Source organism: Actinia tenebrosa, unplaced genomic scaffold (assembly GCF_029948245.1).
Source record: "Actinia tenebrosa isolate PJP-AT-01 unplaced genomic scaffold, QUT_ActTen_1.0 PGA_scaffold14__42_contigs__length_11649687, whole genome shotgun sequence".
Classification (NCBI taxonomy): Eukaryota; Metazoa; Cnidaria; class Anthozoa; order Actiniaria; family Actiniidae; genus Actinia; species Actinia tenebrosa.
Window position 1 is genome coordinate 3,366,518 of NW_028292574.1, and position 27,156 is coordinate 3,393,673.

The following is a 27,156-nucleotide window of genomic DNA, read 5'->3' on the forward strand; positions in this document are numbered from 1 at the left end:
TACTGTAATTTTATTTGCTTCTTAAACTGGAACTTTTAGCTGAACATCGAATTAAAATCTCACTACTGATTAATATACATACACTTTCTACTTCCATTCTATTCATTTCATTATTGTACATATATATTTATAATCAATTTTTTGGATATATAACATAAAATTGAATGGGCTATTGACTCGTAGACCACGGGGGCGCCGAGAGGTCTAATTCTAATCATTCAAATAAATGGATACAAACAATTTTGAAATTAGTCTGAAAACGCGAACCTAGCTGCCATTATTTTAGTTTTCAAAGCCGGCACTTTTTGCTACTAGTGGTCTATTGCTATTAGACCATGGACGCTCAGCCAATCAGAGCACAGGATTCTATTGTTTTTCAGGATGTGTGCTCCTTTTTATCTTGGTGGGATCCCTCATCAGGAACAGTTCAAGCGTGTAAGGAACCTCTGTGGATACAAAACATAATAAGTGTCAACAATAAAGACTATCAAACAACTTACCAAGAATACTGAAAAAAATAACACAACTCTTGAGGACAACAAATTATTCGTTATTATTTCCAAACCATTCATGAGAATAAGGCCGTACGTTTTGTACGTTTGAGTGACATTAATCACATTATGTGGCCCAACTGAAGAGGGAAAACAAAGGTATCATTTTCAAAGGAATAAAACGTGGCGCTGAAAACTGCGAATTTACCCGGAAAAACCGGAAATTTATGTTGGAAAACCAATCGGTTCCGGAAAACTCGGTCTTCCGATTGAAGAAATCAATTACTTTTCCCTTACTTTTCGGTTCTTCCGGGATGCGCGAATGTAGCATCTGTCAAAAGTTAAAGTTTCCTGCTCTATCGTCTTGTTACTGTTAGCACTGAAATGAATTTCTAACCGGATGGATCGGTTTAAATGGTAATCGCCCCACGTGGTCTTCCACATCACAGTGCTAAAGTGAAAGGTTCTAGCGGTGTTTTAAAAAAACGTTTATGGTAATGATTGCAATCTGGGGTTGTTACTAACTGTTCTTACTTGGTTGAGTGGTGCTGCTTCGTTTTGTCTCGGTTTTTACTTCTTTTCTTGCTATAATTTTGTCCTTGGTCACCGATGGTCTTGGTGCTTTGTGGTATTCTGTTTTGTAATTGGATTTTTGCCATTAGTATTGGTGTCAATGAATTTGTGCGACATGACCTACTCATTGTGTATCGCTATTGGCCCTATACAATATATAGGCTTTGCACCATCATGTGATGGCAGCAATGGCAGGATGAATTTATTCTCATGAAAATCAGATTAGACCAGATTCAATTGTTCCTGCCTCTTGTCATGGCTGCCATCACGTGATGGTGTAAAGCCTCCATAAGCAGGGTCACTCAATAAGGTTCCTCGGTTATTGTACTAATTAATGTAAATTGCCGAGAAAGTATTCAAAAGACCCCTTCACGTGACGTCAAAGCAGCTCAGTTTGCCGGAGGACAAAACAATATATTTTCAATCTCCTAAGAATTGGAAACCTATTGTTATATCCTCCAAATTGAACTGTATTCCAATGGCTGCAAGGTATCTATAGACCTCTTCACCTCATGGTCTTAATGTTTTGCCCACATTTGAGGCCACGTGTTTTATTTGAGAGGACACATGAATATGGAATGTAAAGAGGTCTATCGGTCTATCGACTGAGGCTGCCATGGACACATTTGAATCTTATTTTACAGCCTAGAATTAATGCTTTATCTTTCTGAACTTGTATGTACATGAGAGAGTATTGTTAGACCCTGCTATACGAATTTGTATTATGACTTCTTGTAATAGCTATATAAAGAAGACAACGATGGAGAGGCATGAGTAAGATAATTTTTTTCTTTGTAGAAGGGGTAGAGGGCCGAAGGAATAGCTGTAAATATGTGCCCAATGTAGATTGAGTATGTTGTATGTAGGTATGTTATCAAAATCAAAAGGTTTCTTCTACGTGCCCAATTTGTCTGAGTGAGCACCACAGCTTAGTTTTGAACTTTGAAAATGGTTCTCTAAAACTTTACCGATAAAATAATAATAAACTGATTATATCCAGAAACAATCAAAGTGGCCTCACTAGCTTGTCGCTATGTAAATTTGTGATGACACTCTTTAATTCCTCCGCACCCCCTCCCCCTCCCTTCCAAGAAATGAATGCTTCCTAAGACAGATAATAGAGTACATTTACCTTGTATATGAATAGACTTCTTGTATACTGGCATGTCAAACAGTTTTCCTGTGTCCTGGATAGCCTTACTGACTTTGTTCTCAACGCCAACTGTATCTTTTTTGAACGTGAGAACGAACGGTGCAACAACCTTTCTTATGGTAGCTGGATTGTGTTTGACCAACCCTTTACTATGAAAAAACACCAACAGCATAAATGAGTACGGCTGATGTGGGTTTCATAATCGTGCTTGCTGATTGGTCACTTACTTGAATCCAAGGACTTTAACTTTGATGAAGTTTGGATCCTTTTCAAACATTTTTTTAAACTGAAAATAAGCCAATTATAAGTGTTTAAGCTTCATTGGATAGAACGTATTTTATCTTTTTCAGTAAATAAAATATATACATGCACTCTTTCTCACCGCTTGTTCGATATTGCCAGATAATATCTTGAACTCCGGGCTTTGATCGTTCTGTAGGCCATCCAGCCAGCTTTGTTTTAGCTTTATAGTACCAGTAAAGGTTTTCACTGTTGAAAAAAATCGATCCAGTTTATGAGATAAAGAGATATCAGATTGATAATGAAAAATTGTTTTGTCGGACAGTTTTTACGTCTCTAGCAAACTTCCTGTCCCAAACACGCTACCTCTTTCTTATAATGACTCATATTTCCCAAAAACTACAGAATTAGGACAATTGCATTACTTACTTCCAGGTGTTATATCCAATTGACTGAACGGCTCAAATTGTGGTTTTGGTTTTGGTGCTACGCCATGTTGTTGATGGAGGTAGTGTAGTTTACCAACGCGGGCTCCCTGAGGTGTTACCTTGGGAGCTGGTGGTCTAGCGATAGTAGACTTCTTGTACTGCTGTTGTTGTTGTTGTTCCATGTTTCCAATAACACTTGGAATGTAACGGAGACTTTGAACAGGAATGTTAACCACATTAGCTTTAACTACTGCGGGTGGAGGCTTTGCCTGGTACTCCGGTAACGGTGTTTCTGAATGGATTACGACTTTTGGCTCATCTGGGCTAAAATACGTAGGGGCTTGGACAGAAGGGGCAAACTGTACCACCGGGTCGTTATACGGGAATTGGTTTGGCTTACGGTAGGGGACGAGTGAAGGGTAAGCTGTCTCTTGTGGCATGTAATTTGTAGTGCTCGAAGGTTTATTGATAACTAAAAGAGAAAAGAGTTGCTTTATTTATCGAGTTGTCCCGTATTATAGATTATTGTCTCACTCAGATAATTTCAGTCTTAATCATATCCTTTTTGTAATCACTACCAAATCCTGCAATCTGATTGGTTCATAGGAGTGCGATTAATTCCCAAATCGCATCCTTAGGAGCTCTTAATCGCATCTTTTTTAAAGAACCAATCACAGAACAGAATTCTTATATTCAGCCAATCAGAGAAGAGAATGATAACCATTATTTATGGATATTTAATGATTTGCTGATAAATCGTTTATTTTATACCAGGAAAAAACCTGATTGATTTACTTCTTCTTCTACATTAAATTGATTATTCTGCACTATTTATTGTCTTTTTCTTGTGTATGATTACAAAAAGGATATGATTAAGTGGTAATTGAACTTCGTGTCGTGAAATTTTGGACCAAAATCATACTTGTGATTAACAAATTGCACTCCACTCAGTTCAATTAATATCACAAAACTCTGACTAAGCTTGTTTCAATGGTAATTGTGACGTCTTTGGCGTCGCTACGTTACGGACTGGGACGTCACGAGGATTTGCAGCTGGTTAACTGCGTACCAAACTTGAATATAGATTATCTTAGTTTAATGAACTTTAGACGGACGGACTCGGAACTAATTAAAAAAAGTTAACCTGTAACGAAAGCAAAAAGGAATAACTATGATAGATAAAATGTTTACCTGCGTTAAGTGGTCGAACGCTCTCAACGTGGAAAAAATCTCCCTGTGTTGGTTCGGTGACACCATCTGTTTATAAAATGAAATGACAACAAGCTTTAATAATATGTAAAAAGAAAAGAAATCAAGAAGCCAGGGTATACCTGTGGCATAGATAGAACTTCTAAAGAATCCTCCGCAGATCTGAGTTCCATCTCCCTTACAAGCCGTGCTGCATTGGTCTTCTCCCAGTCTAGTGTATTTCCCGTAGGAATCGCCACATCGGCAGAGGTAGCCATATTGAAGACCAGCGTATGCGTGTTGAGCCTTCTTACATGCGAGTCGGCAGGTAGTCGGGGTGAGATCTCGTACAGATAACGCAAATGGTAAATCTCGGTCTGGAGACTGGTCGGCAAAACAACCAACGTAACCTTGGAAACAGAAGTGTTATAATAGATCAGAAACAGGATTTGAGGTGATGGAAATATGTGGGAAATGTATTGGAAGAATAATTGAAAGTCATTTCTCCAAGTTTTGGACAATTCCATGGCATGGAAATACGTTGGAAGTCGGCATTCCCAACATGTTTCCATCATTTGGGGCGTGCACGATTTTTTCCAGTGAAGTAGTGAATGAGAATCAAAACACACGGCTAGCTTCCCATGGTTCTGTTCAGTCTTACTCGTTAAATAGTCGGCTTTATTTAAACTCAATTTCCGATGGAAAATACTAAAACGAAACGAACATTTTCATATCTCGAAATGTCTAGTTTATGTCTAGTTCTTGAACTGGCTTTTGGCTTGTTCGACTACTTTTGTTGGGGGTGATCGATTCAACCAATTAGAAATCAAATCATGAACTGAATATAACTATCCTTACCATCTTCTCTGATGTCTCTCTCATGTATTTCAATAGTTGGTTCAGACTCATCAGATTCATCTTCATTCATTCCGCCATCACTAGAGTCCATTCCCTCTTCTTCGTTTTTTGTATACACCGCTGGTTCTTCTATGATAGTAACGTGGGCTTTGGGGAGTTGCTTCGTGTGTACTACGCGGGCTTCAAATGGATTGTTCTTTGTTACCTTGTGGTTTGAAATGACTTTCTTCTCTGTCTTTTTCGTGATTGGATATTTCTTTGCTTCCACGTCTTTAAGAATATGTTCTGGTTTTGGAAGAACTTTTCTTGTCTGGCCAGTTTGTTCCATATTTTGATCTCGATAGAATCGTCGCACCAAGCTCAGCCCCGTAAGCCCTTCGCCTACATTAACCGTTTCCAAGGAGCCACTTTTCTGGCTGATCTTGGAACCTCCCTTAGCTGATCTTACAGCGGGGATTGGTGGTGGCTCATGTTTTATCAGGGGCAGATCTGCTTCACTGGTGATCTTATTTGGACTGTTCCTGAAAAATGATGTAAATCCTTCCTTAACGTTCTTATCATCTTGCTCTCTTCTGCTTCTGGAGAGGACATCTTTATGATTTTCTCCAAAAAATTGCTCAAGAATGTCCCTCTTGTGTATTTTAATTGATTTAGTTTCATTGTTGAGTGGCTTTGCTGGTGATTGAGTGAACTCCTTCTTGTTGCTGGGCTTTTCGTCCTGGTGGACTTCTTCTGCTAAGTCTGAGATAAGATTACCTTGCTTAGAAGCCACATCATTTTCCTCATGTCCACTTCCTGACCCCGAGATAGTCTCACCAACCTCATGGTATTGTGAATTTGAAGCAGCAGCAGAAAAGAACTTGGGCAGGTCATCATCAGGTGTATTGAACTCTTGACCTGAGCCTGAAATGACCCAAGCTCCAGATGCTGAGCCATCATTGTCTCCATTGAAATCAGCTGTCTGATCTGTTTTTATCGCACTCAGGGCGGCCACTATGCTTTCCAATGAACTTGCACTTCGCTTGTTATCTTTTTTCCCCGACAAGAGGTCTTTTGCAGCGGAATCTGATATCCACATACCGGAAGCTGAAGACTCAAAGTTACTTTCAAGACCAGAACCGGAAGCGGCAATAGATCTTTTTGCTGGTTGCTTATTTCCCTTAATATCATCTTTGGGGAGTATAAATCTATCGAACCCATGTGCTGTAACATCTTTATCCTCCCTCGATGACCTTGAAGACCTGGCGGCCATTTTGTTTGGATAGTTCTCCCCTTCTTCTTCTATATTCTCCTGATCAGACTTGAAGCGTCTTCTTCGACTATTTTGGGTTTCATCTTCTGTTGCCTTGTGCTCACCTACAGTGTCTCTCTTGTGTCTAGTTAAAGGTTTTAGCTCTCTTCGTTGAAGAAGATGTTCTTCATTTTCTTCGTCTATTTCTCCTTTTCTTTTTACTCTCAGTAATTCTCTTTCTATTGGGACACCTGTTCAAATAAGAATTTCAACATGGTTCTTCAGTTATTGATCTTAAATTAAGGTCAGCAGCAGCGGAAAGAAGATGGCCGTTAGAGGTCAGCGGTTATGTTTGAGGACTCACATTCGTCACAAATCCATCACAGTATTTTACCTGAAGCCCTTGAAAATCAGTTGTTCCTTGTTCCCTGTCTATAGTCGTTGCTTATGGCCAGACTTACCTAAAGACTTAATGATCATAATCCCCAGAAGGGTTAAACTCAGTAGCGTCCGTAGCCTCATGATCACGTGACTGCTGGGCTAGCAGAATCTCGATCAGCTCGATGCCTGGAAAATATTAGTAACTCGTTAGAATAGTATCACATTGTCATCAGTGCGTTGGTTTTTTGATTGATAATATCCCTTACGAAACAGAATGTTTGCAAGATGGCGCCGTTTTATATTCAATACCAATACATCTTGGATTTTCTTTCGAATGTTGTATTTCCATATGCGAGAACAGCTTACCGGTGCTTATGAACTGCATGAACTAATTAAAAGGGGTGCAAGGAATTGTGGCGGCGGTGGTAGTAAATGTAACTGTGCTATAACGTTGTCAGATAGTTTGCAAGAACGTAGCAAGACTATATGACAAACAATAATACACCTAAGTATTATTATCTTAGCAAAGTTACTGAAGGTATATATTTCATTTCACTGAGTTTGATGTTCTATTTTAAAGACTTCAGATGTTTTTCTAGCGGTTATAATACGTTATTGTGAAAACATCAAGGCAATAGTCTTCATTCTGACTAAATTCCTGCCAAATGCAGATTCTGCTCTCGTGAGCAATCGTGTGTTAAATCGTAAGAAATTTTCAGCTCACAACAACAAATCGGTCATTCGACCTTTACAAAACTGAAGCCATCAATAACTGATTTGTTGCTTTAAATTGGTTTCAGATTTGATCAAGGCTTTTTTCAAACTCACTTGGAATTGTCAATGTATACGTGTAATCAAAATATAGAAATACTGTAACAGTAAAAATGTAAAGGTATTCCATTCTTCTTCGGTGTGCCGGTTTGGCATAGTAATAATAAATCCCAGTGTTTTATCTAAATATTAATATTTACAATAAAACTTTGTATGTATTTCTAACAGGAGTTGATGAAATTATTTGTCATATGGTCCAACTGGTCAAACATCCTCCTCTAACGATCCAGTATACTCAGGAATTTTTCAGCGTTTCTTTTATCTTCATTTTTACCTGTATATAGAACTTTCACCATCATCCTTGCTATTTTTTACTCTTAGCAAAATATATCAGTGATGTGGCCGACAGATAATTACCCTTAATATTCAACGATATAGGGACTAATACATGTAATAAAGTATTAGCAAAATAGAACAACGCGACACTGAGTATTTAACTTAAGGACTCTGGAGGGTGACGTTTATAATCCAGCCACCACTGAACAGGTCGTTGCCGGGACGAACATCATTTGAATCAACTCTTTGGATGACTTTAATCCGGCGTTCATAAGAATTGCTTCGTTTGGCTATCAAGAAAGATTCAATACCTATTTTTATAAGATATCTGATTTTTCCTTAGTCAGTAGAAATATATATTTTGCTCTTAACATTCATTTGTTAGATACTTGGCTGGCTGTATTCAAATGAACAGCTACTTTCAACAAAACCAAAACAAAATCAGAAGTCATTGCTCACCTCAAATATTACGAACAAATATGCTTTATCTCACCATTGATATTGTCCTATGAATGAGTTACTGTTATCTTTGAGTGTTTGAACCAAATTCTCTCAGTCTTGTTTGGTAGATTTTGTACTTTAGTGGTATTGAAATGATCCTTTCAACTGTCCAAGAAATAGCAGCAGCAGCTCATTAGTTATTCATGGCGTAAAGAATCTCGACAGTGATTCTTTCAAGCGTTCTTCTGGTACCGGTAAAACCCTTTGAAGGTCATTCACTGATCAACACGTTTTTTCTCCTTAGAAAATCATAGTAAATTCATGGATTTTAGTAGGGAGAAGAAAGCATTTAAATACTACTTTTTGTTGTTAAAAAGTTTATTTCTCAAAGTTTAGTCTTTCCTTGTTTGTTTGCTACATGTCAGCGGTCAACGCGCTTTAAAATATTCAGCTTCAGGTTCAGTCAGTTATTAAAAGTGGCCTGTACGTTTTTCGGACCATTCTTTTGATTTATGTCGGCAAATGATAAATCGTACTTTAGCTGTACCAATCACATTTTCACATCAGATGTCGAACTAGGACGGCGGATTCATCAACTGAATTGGCTCTGTACGATAATGATTACTTTGTGCATCCTTTAAATGAAGAAAAGTGCTACCAAGCTAGAAAACGTTTACTGAAAGCCATACTCACCTAGAATTCCTCTCGTTCTTTTTACATTGATTTACTTTAAGTTCAACTGCTAGAGAATGATTAACCAGGACCATACTTCCAGACATCGAGTGCTGAACCGTCGTATGGACTTACGGCTACGCTGGAGATTTCGACCCCAACACCGCTATCCCGGGAGGAATTACAAACTGATCAGGAATCTCGGCCGAAGCCTAAGGGAGAGGTTAGTCGGCCCCTAGACCGTATATGATTAACCCCTTGCTATGACCAGCAAACCCTGGGCAAACTTTTCGTGGCTGATGACTAAGCACCCGTGATCACTCCCTTCCATGTGGGACGCGTTTTGAAAAACTATCTACCTTCAAAAGTGGGATAAAAATTCAAAAATTAAACGAGACTTACCTGTAAGGTGAAGTTTGATTGGAATTCTACAAGTCATTGGTCGGGAGTGTGGGAGTTACGTGAGAGAGCGCACGAACCCGGGAGATCAATATTTAACTGCGAGTAATCATGCAAATAGATCAAGGGTGGGTATAAAAGCATAGAAAACTATATGGGTGGGCACGTAACTCCCACACTCCCGACCAATGACTTGTAGAATTCCAATCAAACTTCACCTTACAGGTAAGTCTCGTTTAATTTTTGAATTCTACTTCATCATTGGTCATTGGTCGGTGGGAGTCACGTGAGACTTTAAAGCTGCATGATTATGAGCTCAACACCATGCAACCACAATAATAACTGTATAACAGACAAATATTTATTTGTGTGAATCACAAACTTTAAGTAATTCATTGCCAAAGTTTTCAGTATTAACAACAGGCATATTGTAGAACTTTTGAAAAGTGTTTTCACTGGACCATCCTGCACTTTTCATAATAGTCTCAAGAGATATGTGTCCTGCCTTAGCACCTGAAGTAGCTGCAGCCCTAGTGCTATGAGCACTAAACACACTTGTATTAACTCCAGCCTTGCCTAACACATACTTTATCCAGCGGCTGATTGTATCAGCTGAGGCAGGCTGGTGTGGCTTTTGATAAGTTATTAGCAGCTGATCCTTGTTTGGCTGTCTTAAACCACTTGTTCTCTTTAGATATTCAAACATGTAGGTAACTACACACAGGCGATTGTCTGGTTGGTAGGCAAGGAACTCAACTGTGGAGAGATGCCTTCCAGGTCTGGATATTTTTAGCAATGTTTTAAGTACAAATATGCACTTGTCAGAGGTTAAGTGCATGTCAGACACTGTCAATGAATGTAACGTTTGGCGTCTCTGCCCTGATAGTAGTGCCATTAACATAACTAACTTGTGGGTCAAGTCTTTCAACGTGAGAGTTTCAGGGGGATGTAAAGTCCTCAGATAGTCCATAACATGTTTTACATCCCAGGTTCTAGAATATTTAGGAAGAGATGGCCTGCATTCAAATACCCCTTTCAGTAGTCTGCAGACTAATGGGTGGCTTCCAAAACTATTGTGCCCAGTTGTCTGTATGCAGGTAGACAAGGCGCTCCTTGCAGTGTTAACTGCACTATATCCCATGCCTGAGTCATATAACTCTGCAAGGAAATTTACCCCATCCTCTACAGATGCTGAAAATGGATCAATTTTCCTTTTATGACAGTACTCTTTCCATCGATCAATGTATGGACTGTACTGCTTTTTAGTGCCATTTCGCCATGATGACATGACCAATGAGGTAGCTTTTTCTGATAGTCCTTGACCTTTGAAATGTTCCCTGATACATGACATAGGAGCAACACCAGTTTTCCCTGTAGTGGGTGGGTTATAGTTGGTTGACTGGGTTGGAAGAGCATCCCTATTTTCCTGGGAAGTTCCAGTGGGTCTTGAATTAGCATTCTCATAACAGTTGGCCACCAAGGTTGAGTTGGCCACTTGGGAATCAATATTAGACCTGTTGCCTTCTCTTCCTGAATTTTCTGAAGAACAGTTGCCATAAGGCTGAAAGGAGGGAAAGCATAAAATAAATAGGACTGCCATGATAAGCTAAAAGCATCTATTGCAAATGCTTCCGGGTCAGGTTGGTAAGCTACAAACGGTTTTAGTTTGTAATTTAAATGCGAAGCAAAAAGATCAATGGTGGGCTTCACATTCAATTTATTTAATGCATCCTTGAATATCTTTGGGTCTAATGCCCATTCAGTCCCATTATTGACATTTCTAGAGTGCCAGTCAGCCATTACATTCATCTTTCCTGGGATGTGAGCAGTAGACAGCCACACATTGTTCTCAATACACCAGTCCCAAATACAGCGGGCTAAGTTATTACATGCCTTTGAATGACTAGTGCCCATGTGGGCTAATGTTGTTACAGCTGTCATGTTATCGATCATAACTCTAACATGTTTGCCCTTAATATGGTCCCGAAATGCTTTCAGGGCAAAGAATACTGCTAGCATTTCTAGGCCGTTTATATGATAGGAGGCTTCGGATGGACCCCATCCGCCCTTAGCTGATAGAGTGCCCATGACTGCCCCCCATCCTAGCATGGATGCATCAGTATGAATAACAATATCTGGCTCTCCATGCTGAACAATATTGTATGCACTACTCACAGAGTCTCGCCACCACCTTATATCTGCTAAGGCAGCTTCCGACAATGTCATGGAAATATCAAATTTTCCTTTTGCATGCTTCAAAGCATCAGTTTTTTCCATATCAATGCTTCTAAAGTGCAAGGGTCCCCACATGACTCCTGGGAAACTAGCAGTCATACGTCCTAGGAGTGAGGACACTTCTCTTATAGAAGGATTGCTGCTAGCTAGTATATTTTTGCATGCATCCTTGAGTTTGTTTGATTTTTCCTGAGTGAGGTAAACTTTCATTTCTAAAGAATCAAGGACGAAACCCAGGTAAGTGATTCTCTGTGAGGGTACAAGTGTTGACTTTTCTGGGTGAATTATAAACCCTAATGAGTCAAACAATTTTATTGTGGCAAGAACATTTCGAATACAGTCCTCAAAGTCCTCACCTTGGAGGTACGAATCATCTATGTAAGATGATGACAAATGACCAGACTGTCTTAAGGTGGCATAAACCGGCTTCAGTAATTTTGTAAACTTTCTTGGACAAAATGCAAGACCATTTGGGAAGCATGTAAACTTATAAAGATTCCCTGACCATATGAACTTTAGGTATTTTTGGTCACTTTCTGCTATACTAACTGAGTAGTATGCATCTTTTAAGTCCACCGAAGCCATATAACAATTCGGTCTCATCATACTTATGGCTGATTTGAGGGTGTCCATTTTAAAATGCTTGTACTCAACATGCATGTTGAGCCGCTTCAGGTTTAGGATTAACCTGTGAGAGCCATCTTTTTTCGGCCTGGTGAATATAGGTGACAGATATTGTCCCTTCTCATGCCCCGTGGGTAATATAACACCCTTTTTTATGAGTTTACATATTTCAAGGTCTATGATTTTGACCTCTGAATTTTTCACAGACTGTCCCGGGGTTTTTCCCTGGGTGGGCATTGAATTAAATTCAATATGCTGGCCTCTGACCATTGACAATATTTCAGAGTCTGAAGTTATTTCCTTCCAATTTTCTAGGTAGGATACCAGCCTGCCAGCCTTAAAACAGTCTGCTTTTGCAGTGAAATAATCTTTTAGAGCAGGTATAAGCGACATAAAATTATTTTCATTTACCTGTGTTGTCAGGTTAATCATTGAGAGGGTGTCTTTTTGTCCCACTTCTTCTTCTGGCTGTTGAAGTGGGGATTCCTTCTCCCCCTCTGGCCTAAAAAAGGCCTCTTGCCTCTATTGTTATTGCCAGATTTATCTTGGTGGCGGTTTGAGCCGCCTCCAGCCGCCAGGTTACTTATTTGGTTTGAGGCCTTGATGCTGCTCAGTTGAGATTGCAGTTCATCACCAAACAGCATCCCAGTAATTGGGATGTGGGGAGCACACAGGGTGCTATAATTTTTGTTTAAACAGGGTCTGATTAAGTCCCTTCTATGTTGAGACAGACTGAGATTATCATGGCCTAGGAGTGCTATGGCATCAGTGTTTAAGGTCAGCAACTCCTCCAACTTCAGCGTGGTGGGATCAGCAATGGCTGTCATTATCTTACTGACTGAGGCAGTCAAGATAGCTCCCACTTTCGTGAGTGTTTTTGGGTACTGGCAACGCGGAGGTCCCTTCTTCTGGCCAAGTGGTCGAGTTTATCCCATATTTCAGGGTTAACTGTAGGGACGATAAGCTTGTCACAGTTTGACGGGCGGGCGTATTTGTCAAGCTTGTCTTTAAGTTTTGTGTCGCCAAGTTTGGTCGAGAAACGCTTATTGACAAATTCCGCCAGTTTATCCGACACAGCGTCGGTAGTTTTTTCTTCTGTGTCATAATCTTGTGAAATTGTGCCCAAAAACTAGTCGAGGGGTCCTCGATTTGGTTTTTCTGGCTGTTTTCTTGACTTGCCTTTGCAGTCCGTTGTTGTGTACGAGATGCTCGAAGCAACTTGACTGAGTCATCCGAGTCGGATTCCTCCTCACTAAGATTTCTATCACTTAGCTCAGCATCTTGAGTAACAGCTTCTTTTCGCTTTTTTGCTTTTGACGATGCAGCCGAGTCGGCCTGCATCCGCTTAAGAGTATTTCCCATTGAGGAAATATTTCCCGCCATGGCGGCCATTGTTTGGTTTAGGCTCGCCAAGGTGGCAGTGAGCGAGTCGCTCGGATTATCTTGCTTTCGTGAATCAGAATTTACTTCATCATCAGCTAGGAGGTTTTCCTCTTCTTCTTCGCGTGTTCCTTTAGGTTCCATTCTTCAAAGTCTACTTCTTTAAGGCTTTAAGAGGTATAAATCGACGCAGCAATAACAAACACAGTAGATCTCCCAAGGATCACACACAAATTGATCTCCCGGGTTCGTGCGCTCTCTCACGTGACTCCCACCGACCAATGACCAATGATGAAGTAGAACTAAGATCTTATCCTCTAATCCCGTAAGACGCATTCAGAGGAAAAAATTTTTTAAAACATCCACTGAAAAAATTATATGCAAATAAAAAGAAATGACAAAACTAGTGTCAGTTAAAATATCAAATGCCATGCGTGGGCACAAGAATAATCATCAACACCATGCAAATCCAATGCCCGCTGTTCGGATTTGCAGTTGTTTCATATGTGAACTTCAGCGCTCTCAGTTGAAAATTTTCCAGTATATCAATCAATTAAGATAAAACTTTGAGGTATTAATACGAATTTGGTAAAGTAGTAATAAAAAATTATTCTGAATATTTTCATAAATTTACCAGTTGGAGCGACCCAATTCTCAGTTATATGTACCGTACCTAAATAGAGTGCAAACAATAAATCCGTGAAACACTAGTTACTAAATAGTACAAAATAGTGCTAATTAAACAGTAGAAAACAATGGAATTTGCATGAAATTGTGCTATTTAGTATAACTAACGTTTCACGATTATATTTTTTGGAGTTGATGTGAGTTGATGGTTTTCACGGCGGTCATGTTGGAGAAACTTAATAAAAGAATTGTCAATGAAAGCTTTTGAAAGAAAGCAATGAAAGTGTCTTTTGTTATTTAATTCTCTTGGGAATGGTTGGAAACCATCAATACTGATTGAATCTTAAAAGATAAGCTGTCTAGAACGGGACCGACTTGAAGACTTGAAGCTGATACAACTAAATAAAAAGTAACATTTATATATTTTACAATTTTTAAAATGTTTGGTTTGAGTCCCGCCAGTGAAATCGTTTTCGAAATCGTCTTTTTACAGCGCATACATACCAAGAGGGGGGGGGGAATAAGTGTTTGGGATGTGGGGGATCGGAGTGGTTGTTTTGACATCTTTGGTAAAACTCCTACGATTTGCATGATTCATTCACTTATGTGCATCATTTATGAATTTAGTTTGGCGCGTGTTTAATACTGCGTTTGCCGCAGTCGCTCCAGAGTTGTAATATCCAACTTGGTTCGTCCAAATTCATGCTTGACTCGAACCTATTGAAAAGGGTCGAAAGTAAATTCGGCAAACGTCGAACTAACCATGAGCTTATTTCGAAATTAATAGATTCGACTGAATTAATAGTTAGTTTGAGGTTTGCCGTAGGTCTAAATCATGGGATGCTATTTGCAATAATATGACGGAAACTAAACAAGTGACGCGAGTCGTCGTGACGCACTCCAAACATCGACTGAAATTAAGATAGAAAATGAGTGACGACAAACTAACTTGTGATGATGTCATGATGACGTAAAGCATTTACGCTCATTTGTCTTCATTAAGCCACAGGGAACCCGGCTATACATTTTTTGCTTGTTTTAGAAAAGTGACTTTGCTCTTTGTGGGTTTCCTGTGTTGTGATCAGTTTTTTATTACATAAACTAATCAAGTCGGCGCTGTAAACTGATAGATTAAAGCTAAGGTACTCTTATCTGAGACTGGTTACTGGTACAGGATTCTGGGCTTGTTTATCTACGCGAGAAGAAAGACGATAATAGGATCAATAAACCTAGTACAGATAATGGAACCAGAGTAAACTAGAAGCTTCTATTTGTGTATGTAGAAGGAGGATTAAATGGCACAATAATTGTAATGCGTGGTGGCTTGTGTTTTCATTTATCACCCACTTGCTTCGTGCTTCATGTTGCAGTAATTAAGATCGATGAGTACAGTGGCTGTACTGGCCAAAAATGAAGTACTTTCAATTTCCGAGAAATTTAAAAATTTAATTACTTAAGAGATTAAGCCTAATTTGAATCAACCAAATGAATTAACATATCATTATATATTGGCACATTAACACCACAAAACACATTACGTCCATATTGGAAAAATATTTTAAGGCGATCAACACGTCTGTTTTGCTAAGAGGATATTAAGTGTTTGGCCGCCCTAAAAGTTTCTCACATTATATTGATTTATATTGATACTATATTCAGACGTTATTCATTGTCAGCAACAAAAGTGTGGACTAACTAACAAAATATGCCAAAATAACCTCCAAGGCCCTTTACGCTTGCGGTAAAACTATTATATTTGTGCAAGGGCGTGGATGTGAGTTTTACATAGGCTTTAACAAAGCGCAATTCGTAGTATCAAAACCACTATGCCACACTAACAAGTTTACCCTGTCCATAACGTTTCTTGTCACATTGTAAAGGCTTAGCCTGTTCAGAAAGAGTGTCAGATGTTAGGCTTTACTGTGTACCAGACATCTTGACGAGGGCTTAGGGAACTACAGTAAAATATTTCTATTGTGAGCTTATCGCCCTGTTTAGAAAGATATATTAATAACACCTGGCTCATCTTGCAACATTGAATAAAGTGTCATATAAGTACCTCCTCTCTCCCTCCCTCCCCCTCTTCCCCATGTGGTGTTGGATCCTGTTAGGTCGATCTCAACTTTGTTACCTACTATTTCAACTGTCTAACTGAGACTACTTTATCCTCTAATATTGTTTGAACAATAATATCCATGCACCTTGATGAACAATGACGAATGGGAATAACTATTGATTAATCCTGATCAACGGCAAATGGAGCAAGGATGAGTTCAATCGATATATTCTAATCATAAAATCTAAAATTATTCAATAGAACAAATATTACAAAAAATCAGAACGATCTACAATCTAGATTTGATAAACGTGTCCTTATTTTCACTCTTATTTCAAAGCAAATGTAATAAGTCCTGCCAAGTATTTATAGTGCATATCTATTTCCTTTTTTCTCTGCGTTCAGGGATAATCATGATGGAGGCTTTATAGAACTGTTTGAAACAGCTGAAACTTAGGTGCAAATTCAGTGAATGTTTTTTGTTGACGGATGACATAAATTTAGTAGAGTTATAAAAAGTTAAACTGTACTCTTAACTAAGAGGAAGCACGATAAAAGTTCTGTCCTTTATTGTCAACAAAAAAAAATTTTTTTTTAATTCGTACTCGTTTTCTTGTATATTTTGGTATTACCAAGCGACATATCAAATATATAGTTCGTTCATACAGAGTTTGTCAAAATTCAATTGAGTACACAGAGACGAAAAGAGAAAAGTCTCGTGATTATGGGGGACAATTTATCATTCAGTTTCCCGCTAATACTCACGCGAACGCTTTCCCTCTTCACAGTTTCCCGTCACATCTGCATCCCTTCCTCTCTATACGTTACTGTGAATACAACGGAAAACTAGGAAAAAGTTTGAAATAACAAGAACGTAACTGTTTCTTGTTTTTACAAAACTGTCAGAACTTAGCCCATTTGTAATCAAGATCATGATCGAGCGAACATGGCTTGACCACATTGACACATGCTGTTATCATCTGACAGACAATAGATTGGATCTTCTTTATCCTACAGTACTGCCGAGCAAAACATGATAACTAGTGATTACTTCTAGGTTGCTGTTTTGTGCATACACTTCGTATGTATAGGACTATATATGAGAAAGAAAGAAAGAAAGAAAGAAAGAAAGAAAGAAAGAAAGAAGTTATATGCATACTGTGCTTTAAGCTTGTAAACAACAAATTACGATGATAAAATTTCTTTCTTAAAAAAATACCAAACACGCGTAATAATGTAATAAATCATAATCAAGAAGCGCTATCAATCCTTGATATGATGACTTGTCGGCACATTTTTATATAATTAATGAAAATACGGAACTGAGAAATAAGTCAACTTAGAAACAGAAATCTATAGTTTATAAGTGGCAAAGTAGACTCGAGCAAAGTACCTGGTAATCGGTGTATGGGAACGATATAAACATTTTGAAAAATGTACTGGGCTTGGCTTGCATCAAGATGAAGGTTTACCAGCGTTCACTCCGCTTCCCTAGCATGTTTTTGGATTAGAATCGAAACACCACTATTTCTGTACAATTTTCCGCGCCGGTCAATAAGTTCTTCCCGCATCAACGACGATAGATTCATCTTATAAAATTTTGCGTTTAACCAATTACATTTAGAATTTTACTATATAGATAATATGAAAAAATACAAATAGTTGAAGAAATAATACTGAAGCATTTTTACTCTACGAAGAAAAAAATAATTTATTGTTACTATAGCGCCCTATCCAAAGCTCTTTACAGTATTAAGAAACTTCGAATGATTTTCGATAAAAAGAAAGTACATATGCTCTATATGAATCAATGTCCTAAAGTCAGCTTTTAAAATCTTATCTTGTCAAGGCAAAGAAACTAGAAGCGATACATATATAAAGACCATATGCTATGACAAAGCACATAAATTACAAAAAAAAAAAAAAAAAGCTCCATACGAAAGAAAATGGGTCTTTTCAGTTTCGATTTGAATTTGTCTAAATTTTTCACATGGCATTATGTCAAATGGAAGAGAGCTCTCCATTATAATTTTGGTCCAGCAACGCTGAAAGCACGGTCCCCTTGCGTAACTGTGTTAGTACATGTTGTTTCCCTAAATGATTTGTATTCATTTTCTTCATTTGTAAGGTTAATGATACGTTATCATTGATATTTCTTGATCAGTTATAAATCACGTTTTCCATTTTGATATCCCTTAACGACGACTTTCGTTTGATAATTTATTAGTCGCATGCGCACCAGCTAGGTTAGAAGCTGATTGGTTAAAGGAAAAACAAACCGAAAAATAGGAAAAAAATGCCTGCAAACGTGATAACAAGGTTGGTCAATTGATTGGTTATTTAAAATAAACAATCACAAAATTACGTGAAAGAAGAAGAAGAAGAAGAAGAAGAAGAAGAAGAAGAAGAAGAAAACTGGCAAGTCTATATCAAATTCACTCTATTAGGGACATCGCAGTATTTAAACCTTTCAAACGATTAAATGACGAAAGGCTCGATAACAAGTAGCAGTGCCTATTAAGGAAATTTCTGTAATGAAATAAGAATTATAAACTATAAATCAACGGAGAATGAACTCAAGGAAGAAATGTAAATGTGAGCGGAAAGCCAAGAATAGCTAAGGCGATGATGATAAAGTGGTTCGGTTGCTTTGTTGAAATGTTGTCACTGACGTTATTCTTGTCTATCCTTCGTTTGCTCAATAATTACAGTCGTGGAGCGAAAGATATGTTCATTAACTAGTAATGACAAAAATACTCTTGTCTTTTTAAATATATATGGCTCTAAAGTATTATTCAGAGTACGCAATTAACTTCCTCCTATAAAAAGAATAGACATTTTAAAACTTTAAACACGAAATAGAATAAAGTATTTTCTATTTTAATTTGCGCATTCCGGCTAGCACGAAAATTTGATCAGGAAAGCATATGACTTTTAATCTAATCTATGCAGATTTTGATTATTTCTTATCGATCTAGTGATGCACTTGTTATGAACAAGGAGAAAACTGTACTAGAAAACAAAACCTGAATCCCCGTCTAATCTAGCAGAATATTTTTAGGCCTTCGTCATTCTAAATCCACTCCTTTGCCTTCCTTTTGTAAAATAATTCAAAATTAATCCACAGGCGTTGATCAGTAAAGGCTAAATGATGCTTCAGAAGGACTAAATGCCTTTAAGCGATTTAGAAGTGTTTACGATATTCCCTCTCACAAAAGACTTTAACAATGAGCTGATCAGTAACAACAAGAAGTTTGAGATTTTAAATGAGCTTACTTTGCAAATTAAGTCTTACTTGATCCTCTTCATCACAAAAATCCATCATTTCCTTCCTACACAACGTGAGTATGTTTATGTTACTGAAAATAAATGTCGCTTCTTTCTAATGCTGTTGCTGAAAGAGCTGATAATCAAAAGTCGTTTCTAGTTTGTCAGTTTGATGGTTTGAAGTCACTGGTTGTTTCTGCCTATCGCGGTTCAACCTTTCACGACTCAAAGAAAGTTAACTAATAAATGGGTTTTCCAAATTTCCTCTCTAAACATTATGAATGTAATTTGATTTTTGACTTTAGATTTCTTTATCATTCGATTAGCGCATTAGTAAAAAGAGGAAGACTTTTTATTTGGAAGGAATTTTTGTCTAAAGTCATAAAACGTAATGTCGGAATTGACGTAGTTGAGTTCCTGAATGAGATTCGTGATCCTGATTCATTTCGATGAGAACCATTTGAGTAAAGAAGTAATGTTTTATTTCATTCAGTCATGGCCAGTGGGTAGTTTTCAATATTGATTAACGAACATTTAAATAGCGCTAGAATTATTTAAGAATTAGGCGGATCGGGTACAGGTGCATGCATGGAGCATGATATCCAATTATGTAATTCCGCATCATTTAAACGTTGGTTAATTGCTACGTTAGTCTTTTGTATTGGTGGGCGTTGCTGATCCTATTGACTGCCTATATCGTACATCAGTCAACGATAAAAAGGCCTCGGCAGATCTTGTCTACCACTGAACTCGAAACTGCGAACAGCACTGATCTCAACACTGATATCCAACACCCAAAACAAGCCATGACCAAGAGACTACAGAAGGCAGCAATCTCTTTTCTTCTAGTTTTACTTCTGATTGAAGTTTTAGTTTGTGCCGTGCGCTTTGAAAGCGATGAATCTCTAGAACAAGCGTTGGAAGGAACAGAGGCCAACGAAGAAAAGAAATCGACTTCTGGACGAGAGGGATGTTTTATGGCGAGATGTGTGCGACGCCGTCGTTCAAAAAGATCCCCGAAAAAGGTAACCACAAAAATACTTCTTTTAAAAATCACCCCTTTTTATCATGCGTTTATAAATATATATATCTCCATTTTTGTTAAGACGAAAACGCCTTTCAGACGATAACCTGTGTGTTTTGTCATTTTTTAATTTGTTTATGGTATCGACAAGCTATTAATGTAGGTGATGGGGCCATTGCGCATGTAAAGTAAAAAACCATTTTTTACAGATCTACTATTATGCTCACTCATTTGTGTTTGTGAAGACGGATACGAAATTATAAACCAAATGATAGGTGTCTAAACGACCATCACATATATCGGGATATTCAAGTAAAGCTATAAAATGGGAAAGTTATCTCCATGATTTGAATGATAAACTTAACGACAAAATTTGTCGTTAAAAAAAAAAAAAGCTCCAAAGCGAGCGAGAGATGAATAAAGTGATCAGATATCTAATAATAACTTTACAATACTTCCATGCCTGGTCAAAAAAAGAAAAAAATAGCGATAAATAAAATAACGATCTATTATCTACAAAATCATATATTTATTACATAAGAAAATTTTCCTCCAAAACAATGACTAAAGTAAAACTATAAATGAGATTTCTCAAACAAGACAATAAAAAAGGGAAAAAGAAAAAAGTGTGTTTATGATTGAATCAGTTGATTACTTAGCTAAACTTGACATCTGGCCACAAAAAAAAAAGATGCTTTATTGCTGTTATCAATTATCGAATGGTTTAACGCTCTTGCAATCAATCTCCAATCATTAAGAGCTGTGGTATGACATGTGTAGGAAGTCCTAAAAATCACTTTAGTATCACTGATCTGAACAAAAAAAAGTGATTCTGAACTATAGATAAAGCCAAGTTGTGCAATCTGAGATAGCATCCAATGAGAAGAGAACACATGTCAGATAATATTCACTACATATTGCCTTCTATGTTCTTTCTTTCTTTCTTTCTTTCTTTCTTTCTTTCCCATCTGATATTTTTCCTTTGTTTCGGTCTTTCTTCCTTTCTCTCTTTCCTTCTTTCTCTCTCTCTCTCTCTCTCTCTCTCTCTTTCTTTCTTTCTTTCTTTCTTTCTTTCCCATCCGATGTTTATTCTTCGTTTCGGGATCCTTACAAATGAATCATAAAAACATTTTTTGTTTCTATTTCAAATTAAGAAATATTAATAACTCGCTCTCCCGTGGAACTGTAAAAACTCTGAGCAATTTTCACTCATATGGAAAATCATGAATATCATGGCGTATGAATATAGCGTATTGTGTACGTACAAATGACTAAATGAATGAAAGTAAACAAACGAAGGGATAGATAAAATGATGAGACTAACACACCCACAAAAACTAAACAAAGGAAAGAGAGCTAGAAAGTTAAGAAATGTTAAAAAATGTTATATATCATATGTCAGTGGAAACATAACATTTCTTAATGTCATTTATTACTCGAACAAACTCGCGCTATATCGGTAATAAGTAAAGGAAACGCTTTCCCTTTAACACACAAAAGATGCCGAAAAATTATACGGGAACTCAGCTCCCAAACATTGAGTCGGTCAATCGGTCCGCAGAACTGATGAAAGAAGGCGGTATAGAACGCGCTTGATGAATTGTTAGCGCGTGGTAAATGGGGTGGACTCTTCCTGTGATATGCCGGTAATGAAGACATATATATCAAGGTAATGAATGAATATTATCAGCTGGTCGTGTTCACAGGAAAAGGACCATAGATTACGCCACAAAGCTTCCGTTGGTTCAGCGTCCTACAAGGATAACAAAGAATAACACAATTCTAAAACAAACTTGGTGTCATTTTCAAACAATTAAATATTAAAGGCAAAAACCATTGGTTTGATGTCATGTCATTTGAAGAATAACGATTTAATACAAAATGTTCAACGGACGAAAATAAGGAATTGACCGCATGGACCTCGCCCAGTTGTTTGGTTTTGCCATGGTCGCCCATAGGTGGCCACAGATTCAACTCTACTAATTCACCCGGCCTAGATTAAAAGTAATCAATTGAGAAACATGTGCCTGCTAAAATAGTCAAAACACTGAGCTAAATCTGTCGGTAAACGCTTATTAAATGATTTGAAGTTTGTCGAAACTAATTCATAGCCATGCGATCCGCGTCTGCGGTTGACGACTAAATGTATTGAAAACAAAATACAGTCTTATTTTCAATAGAGAGTTAAATCAACAACTGCCAGCTAAAAAATCCACAATTTACTTTTAGTTCCTGTATATCAGTTTATTAGATGTAAGAACACATCACTTCAAGTTCATCACAGTTTGTACGATGTCATCAGAATACATCACTTCGTTCTTCTCTGACACCTATTGCTTTTCCTCGAGTGTTTGAAAGAAACTATCGATGTCTGTTTTCTATAATATTGAGTGACAAATCTTTCACATCCGTAATTTGAGATTTCAAGTTGTTCTTGCATTTGGAGAGTACAGATTAGAGAAATCATATTAATGAATTGCTCTTTGTAAAGTGGCAAAAAGTTGGTAGAATGAGAGTGAATCTTTTTCCCTTCTTTTCTTGCCTTAATTAATACTTTAATTTCTTTTTATTCTTCCTTTTCTTCATATTTTTCTCCTTATTTTTCTCTTTAACTTTTCTTTCCTCTTTCTTTCCTTTTCTCACCTCCCTTTGTTTATTTTAAGTTTTTCCGTTTTGCTATTCCATTTGCCCTTTTTTCTCATATTTTCATCAAAGTTTGTCTTTTCATTTTCTCTGTGACTTTTTCAATTGATATTCGCTTTCTTTCGCTTGTTAATCTCTCAGTTCCTTTAATTTCAATATTTTCATTTTCGCTTTGCTTTCTGTCATCTCTTTTTCTCCTTTAAGTTCAACTAACCCCTACAGGATGCCTTCATGATTTAAAAGCCCTCATAAAACAAATAAGAATGGCGTTTACTATTCTATGATATCTCTTTTCGATGCCGAGATATTCAAGATAGAAGTTACGAAATTATTGTTGTCCCCGTTTCTTCAATATTTTCCCTCGTTTTGTCTTCATTCTACTTGGATTCGTTTTCTCGCTCCACTTCTATTCTTTTCAGTCCTTTGTCTTCTTTTCTTTTTCATTTAATTTTTGTGTAATTTGTTTTCTTTTTCCATCTTTTTCCTTTCTTTTTTGTCAAGCGGCTTTTAAACCTCACTTCCAAAGTCTGTTAAAAAAGTACTCGAGAGGTCCAGGGCATTGTCATGCACAGTCCATACAAAGACTTGACTAAGAACCTGCTGTGATAAATTGTGGGTCAAAAGCGATCTAGCAAAGTACTTCCACGATCCTCTTCTCTTTAATCTACGCGAGCACGAGCACAGAAACAAAGGAATCTTCTAAGCACAAAAAGCGTCCTTTAATTTCATTAAAAGAAACTTCTTTGTACATTCATTCGTTTTACCGGTGGGGGAGTAAGGGGTAGTCTTATGTCAGGTGGCGCTAACGCCATTTAAACTCAATTATTTTTTAATCTAAAGTTGTTAGACTATTTTCGTACTATTACCTCATATTTGTGAGCTGAGTCATTCTCACAGTTGATTGGCTAATTATCCGCATGGGATTTTGTTTAGGAGATCTACATGGAAATTTGTCTGCTTAGTAGTTGAGACGCAGTTGTTTTGAGAATTTGCCAAAAGGAAGCTACTGTGATAAGAAGATTTGTTTTCAAAACCAACAAAACACGAAAGTAATTGAATTATTGTTACTGAAAAATGTGAAAGCAGATATGTTTGAGTTTTGACGAGCTGTTGATCGCTAGCGGCAGTATATAACAGCATAGGGAGTGGATAGTATTGACTAGGAAACACTGCGGTTTTGTTTTGTTATTTTACTGTGTTTTAAAGAAAATATTTCCCACTAAAAGTGTGAATAAACGGTTATTTAAAGATATAACTTCTCTTGTTGTTAAAATGTATGTCGTATATACTTTTGAAGGAGCTTACATTATGTCGACATCAAAGAAGGAATACCGTTTGATTGAAAGACTAATTAACAAAGATGAAGTATAAAGACAGTAGTTGATAATACCGTACTAGAAGACGGAAAGGACCACGCTTAAAACAGAAACAGAAACAAAATCAAGACTAAAATATGTACAATAAAAACCCAGATAGGACACAAAAGAAATAATATAGGAATAATAGTTTCCTAGGCATGAATAAATCTAGAGGAAAAACATAACAAGCGGCTGAATAAACCTCTCGCTTATACCGCGTCGAAAAAACATATCAAAAAAGTATTCAAAAAAAATTTTTAACAAAATTTTATTATCGAAAAAAAAAAAAAAAGGATTTAAAATGAATAGTTAGGATTAGTATGTAAACTAAATGGAAAAACGCCGAAAAAGTGACATTTAAAGAGATTTTTATGAGTTTTCCCTTTAACCAGAGAATGGATGACTAATTAACACAAGACGTTGATTGAGGTGTCAGTAAGTATCATTTGTTTACGCCAAAAAAAAAAAAGAAAAAAAGAAAAAAAAAAAAGAAAAAGTCTGACAATATAAAGGAAAAAAAACCGATTTTTTCTTATTAATCTTTCAAGGCAAATAGCTTAAATTGAAATCGACTTTTACATCATTGGCTACGGCGTCTTGGTATGAGTTCAGATTTGAAGGCCTCTCCAGCACATCCGAATCTATCAGCTGTGTATGAGGCAGCAAGATATTTTGTGTACTTCACAGTTTATAAACACACTTAACATTTTACGATAGACTCTTGACATACAAGAGCTTACTTTTCTCGACAAATACGATTAAGCGACAAAGTTGTGATCGATTTATAGATTGTGGATTTGTTATGTTTACGATGAAGTGAAGATCAAAACGAGTAGGAAAAGAAAAACAACTTGATTAGATTAAAGGCGAAATCTGAAGTGTCTTTAATCTGATGAAGTTTTTCCAGTCTTTATTTCGCTTGGTTCACATTATATAGCTACGAATTCATCTTTAACTATTAATGCAAAATATTTCCATTGGACTATACTTATTTATGCTGAATTCATTGTTGAAGTATTAAGGGCAAAACGCTTTACAGCTATATTTTCACTGTAAAAGGTTACAGTGGCGAACAGCGATAGATAATAAGTTATGGCCGATATAAAGCGATATATAAGGTCATTCCAAGATCCAAGAATAGATGGAATGACTAGTGTTTTTTATTATTATTCTTGTCAATACTGAACACCGAGGGTATTGTTACATTTGTAGTCGACGAAGAAACCTTTTAAAACACCGTTTACAAGTACGCTCACGCCGCAGTTCCTTTCGGATGTGTGTAATCGTCCATCATCGATCGTTATTCGCCGCTCGCCCATGCAGACCTTTTTGAAATAGCTGTATAACATATTTGGCGTATTTTTATTGACTTATGTTTCTGTTTTCTTTTCATTTTTCTAGAGAAAAATAGAGTTTGCAGAGGCAGATTTTTAAGGCCAATCATAAATGAAGAACTGCTTCCTCAAAGCAGCCCAAGAAAACTGATCGCCCACTTTATGACGTCATCCAACTAAAAATAAAGAATCCTAAATCCCCCAATCAATCCATAACATCTTGTACTGTTGCTATTAATCATGCTAGGACAAGTCATCAGGAAACTTCCCCTGACGTAGAGAAGAGAAAACGTTTTAACATTTGATAGAAGTCAATCGCTAGGTGCTTGAGATGTTTCCTGGTAGCCGGCTAACTGTCAAAACCAAATCGTTAACGTTCTGCCTTCTTGTCTCGTAATTCAGTTTGTTTGATGTCGTCACTAAAGTCTGTGACACTAAAAATAACTGGTAATTGTAAAAATATCCTTTTTCTTGGGAAATGTTTAAGAATAACTAATGAATTTGTTTTACTGTCGCTGAGGGATAACATTCCTCGATTAAAATTCTTGTCGGCAATAATGATAGATTTGTTAAATAAAGTTATTTGGCTAATTTGTGTCTGTGTGATTTTTCTCCTGATATTTTATTGCATATGATCTCTTTAATAAAGTATGTGTGTTTGGAATCAGCAATTATTTTTCTTTGGACCAATGCACCCACAACCGTAACGGGATTTTAAATAATCCAGAATAATCCAGGATAATAATCATTTAGTATTTTTTGTAATCTCTATGTTACGAACATTTTCTATCGAGTTACGACTTCGTGCAGCCCTTGTTTTTTTTCAAAGTGGGAAATAATAGCCAAACACTGCTTCCTTGAAACAGCTGTAAGTCTTAAATGGCAGACTGACGTGAATATGAATTTCGTCAGTTTTCTTTAGCTGATTTCTCTGCAGATTTCACTGCTCGTTGATGGTGTTTTTGTGCGCACATTGGCCGTGTATTCGCACATCCATCTGTGTTAGTACGTCACTATGATTACTGATTGGTACTGTGATAGGGCCCTGGATAGAAACAAGAGGGGGTTGAGCAATTATTTGTTTAGCGGGAACTGGGAAACGGCTCCTTTGGTTAAGGAATATATAATACGCGCGCATGTCTCTTTACTGTGATATAAACACGTTGGGATCCGTAGAGCACGATAGAAACAAGCTTAGGAACACGAGGCGTAGCTCTTGCTGTTGATCTTATTCCTGAATACAATAATCATCAGACATCCGCAGAAGCTGAGACGTGGTTTATACTTCAGCTGACCTGATGGCAATTAAACTAGTCCGCCCAATTTCGTGCCCAGAGTCTGCGTTTCTTCTGGCCTGCAGCGAAGAACAAGGGCTCTGGCATAATCCATTTTTCGAGACCAGGATTCCTTGAACTTCTGGTATAAGAGCACATGCGTTCAAAGATT

General features: G+C 37.3%; 2 protein-coding genes and 1 long non-coding RNA gene across 3 annotated transcripts; 1 reads left to right on the forward strand and 2 right to left on the reverse strand.

The window, feature by feature from the left end:
• Positions 1-4: 4 nt before the first annotated feature.
• On the reverse strand, positions 5-8,298 carry LOC116293891 (uncharacterized). The gene is made up of 11 exons (XM_031701388.2): positions 8,110-8,298; positions 6,624-6,729; positions 4,932-6,413; positions 4,217-4,483; positions 4,077-4,142; positions 2,887-3,357; positions 2,600-2,706; positions 2,445-2,503; positions 2,197-2,366; positions 1,026-1,124; positions 5-446 (listed from the first exon to the last, which is right to left on the reverse strand). Exons 2-11 carry the CDS (start codon positions 6,682-6,684, stop codon positions 367-369), a joined length of 2,862 nt encoding a protein of 953 aa, XP_031557248.1. The 5' UTR covers positions 6,685-6,729; positions 8,110-8,298; the 3' UTR covers positions 5-366.
• A 1,211-nt stretch (positions 8,299-9,509) lies between these two features.
• Positions 9,510-12,537, reverse strand: LOC148911230 (uncharacterized). Its single transcript, XM_089029999.1, has 2 exons — positions 12,433-12,537; positions 9,510-10,723 (listed from the first exon to the last, which is right to left on the reverse strand). The coding sequence occupies exons 1-2, from the start codon at positions 12,451-12,453 to the stop codon at positions 9,524-9,526; spliced, it is 1,221 nt and encodes a 406-aa protein (XP_088886125.1). The 5' UTR covers positions 12,454-12,537; the 3' UTR covers positions 9,510-9,523.
• Positions 12,538-20,018: 7,481 nt separating this feature from the next.
• LOC148911231 (uncharacterized) lies at positions 20,019-26,301 on the forward strand. Its single transcript, XR_016119645.1, has 2 exons — positions 20,019-20,376; positions 25,778-26,301. It is a non-coding gene; the product is annotated as an uncharacterized LOC148911231 (long non-coding RNA).
• The last annotated feature ends 855 nt before the right edge of the window (positions 26,302-27,156 follow it).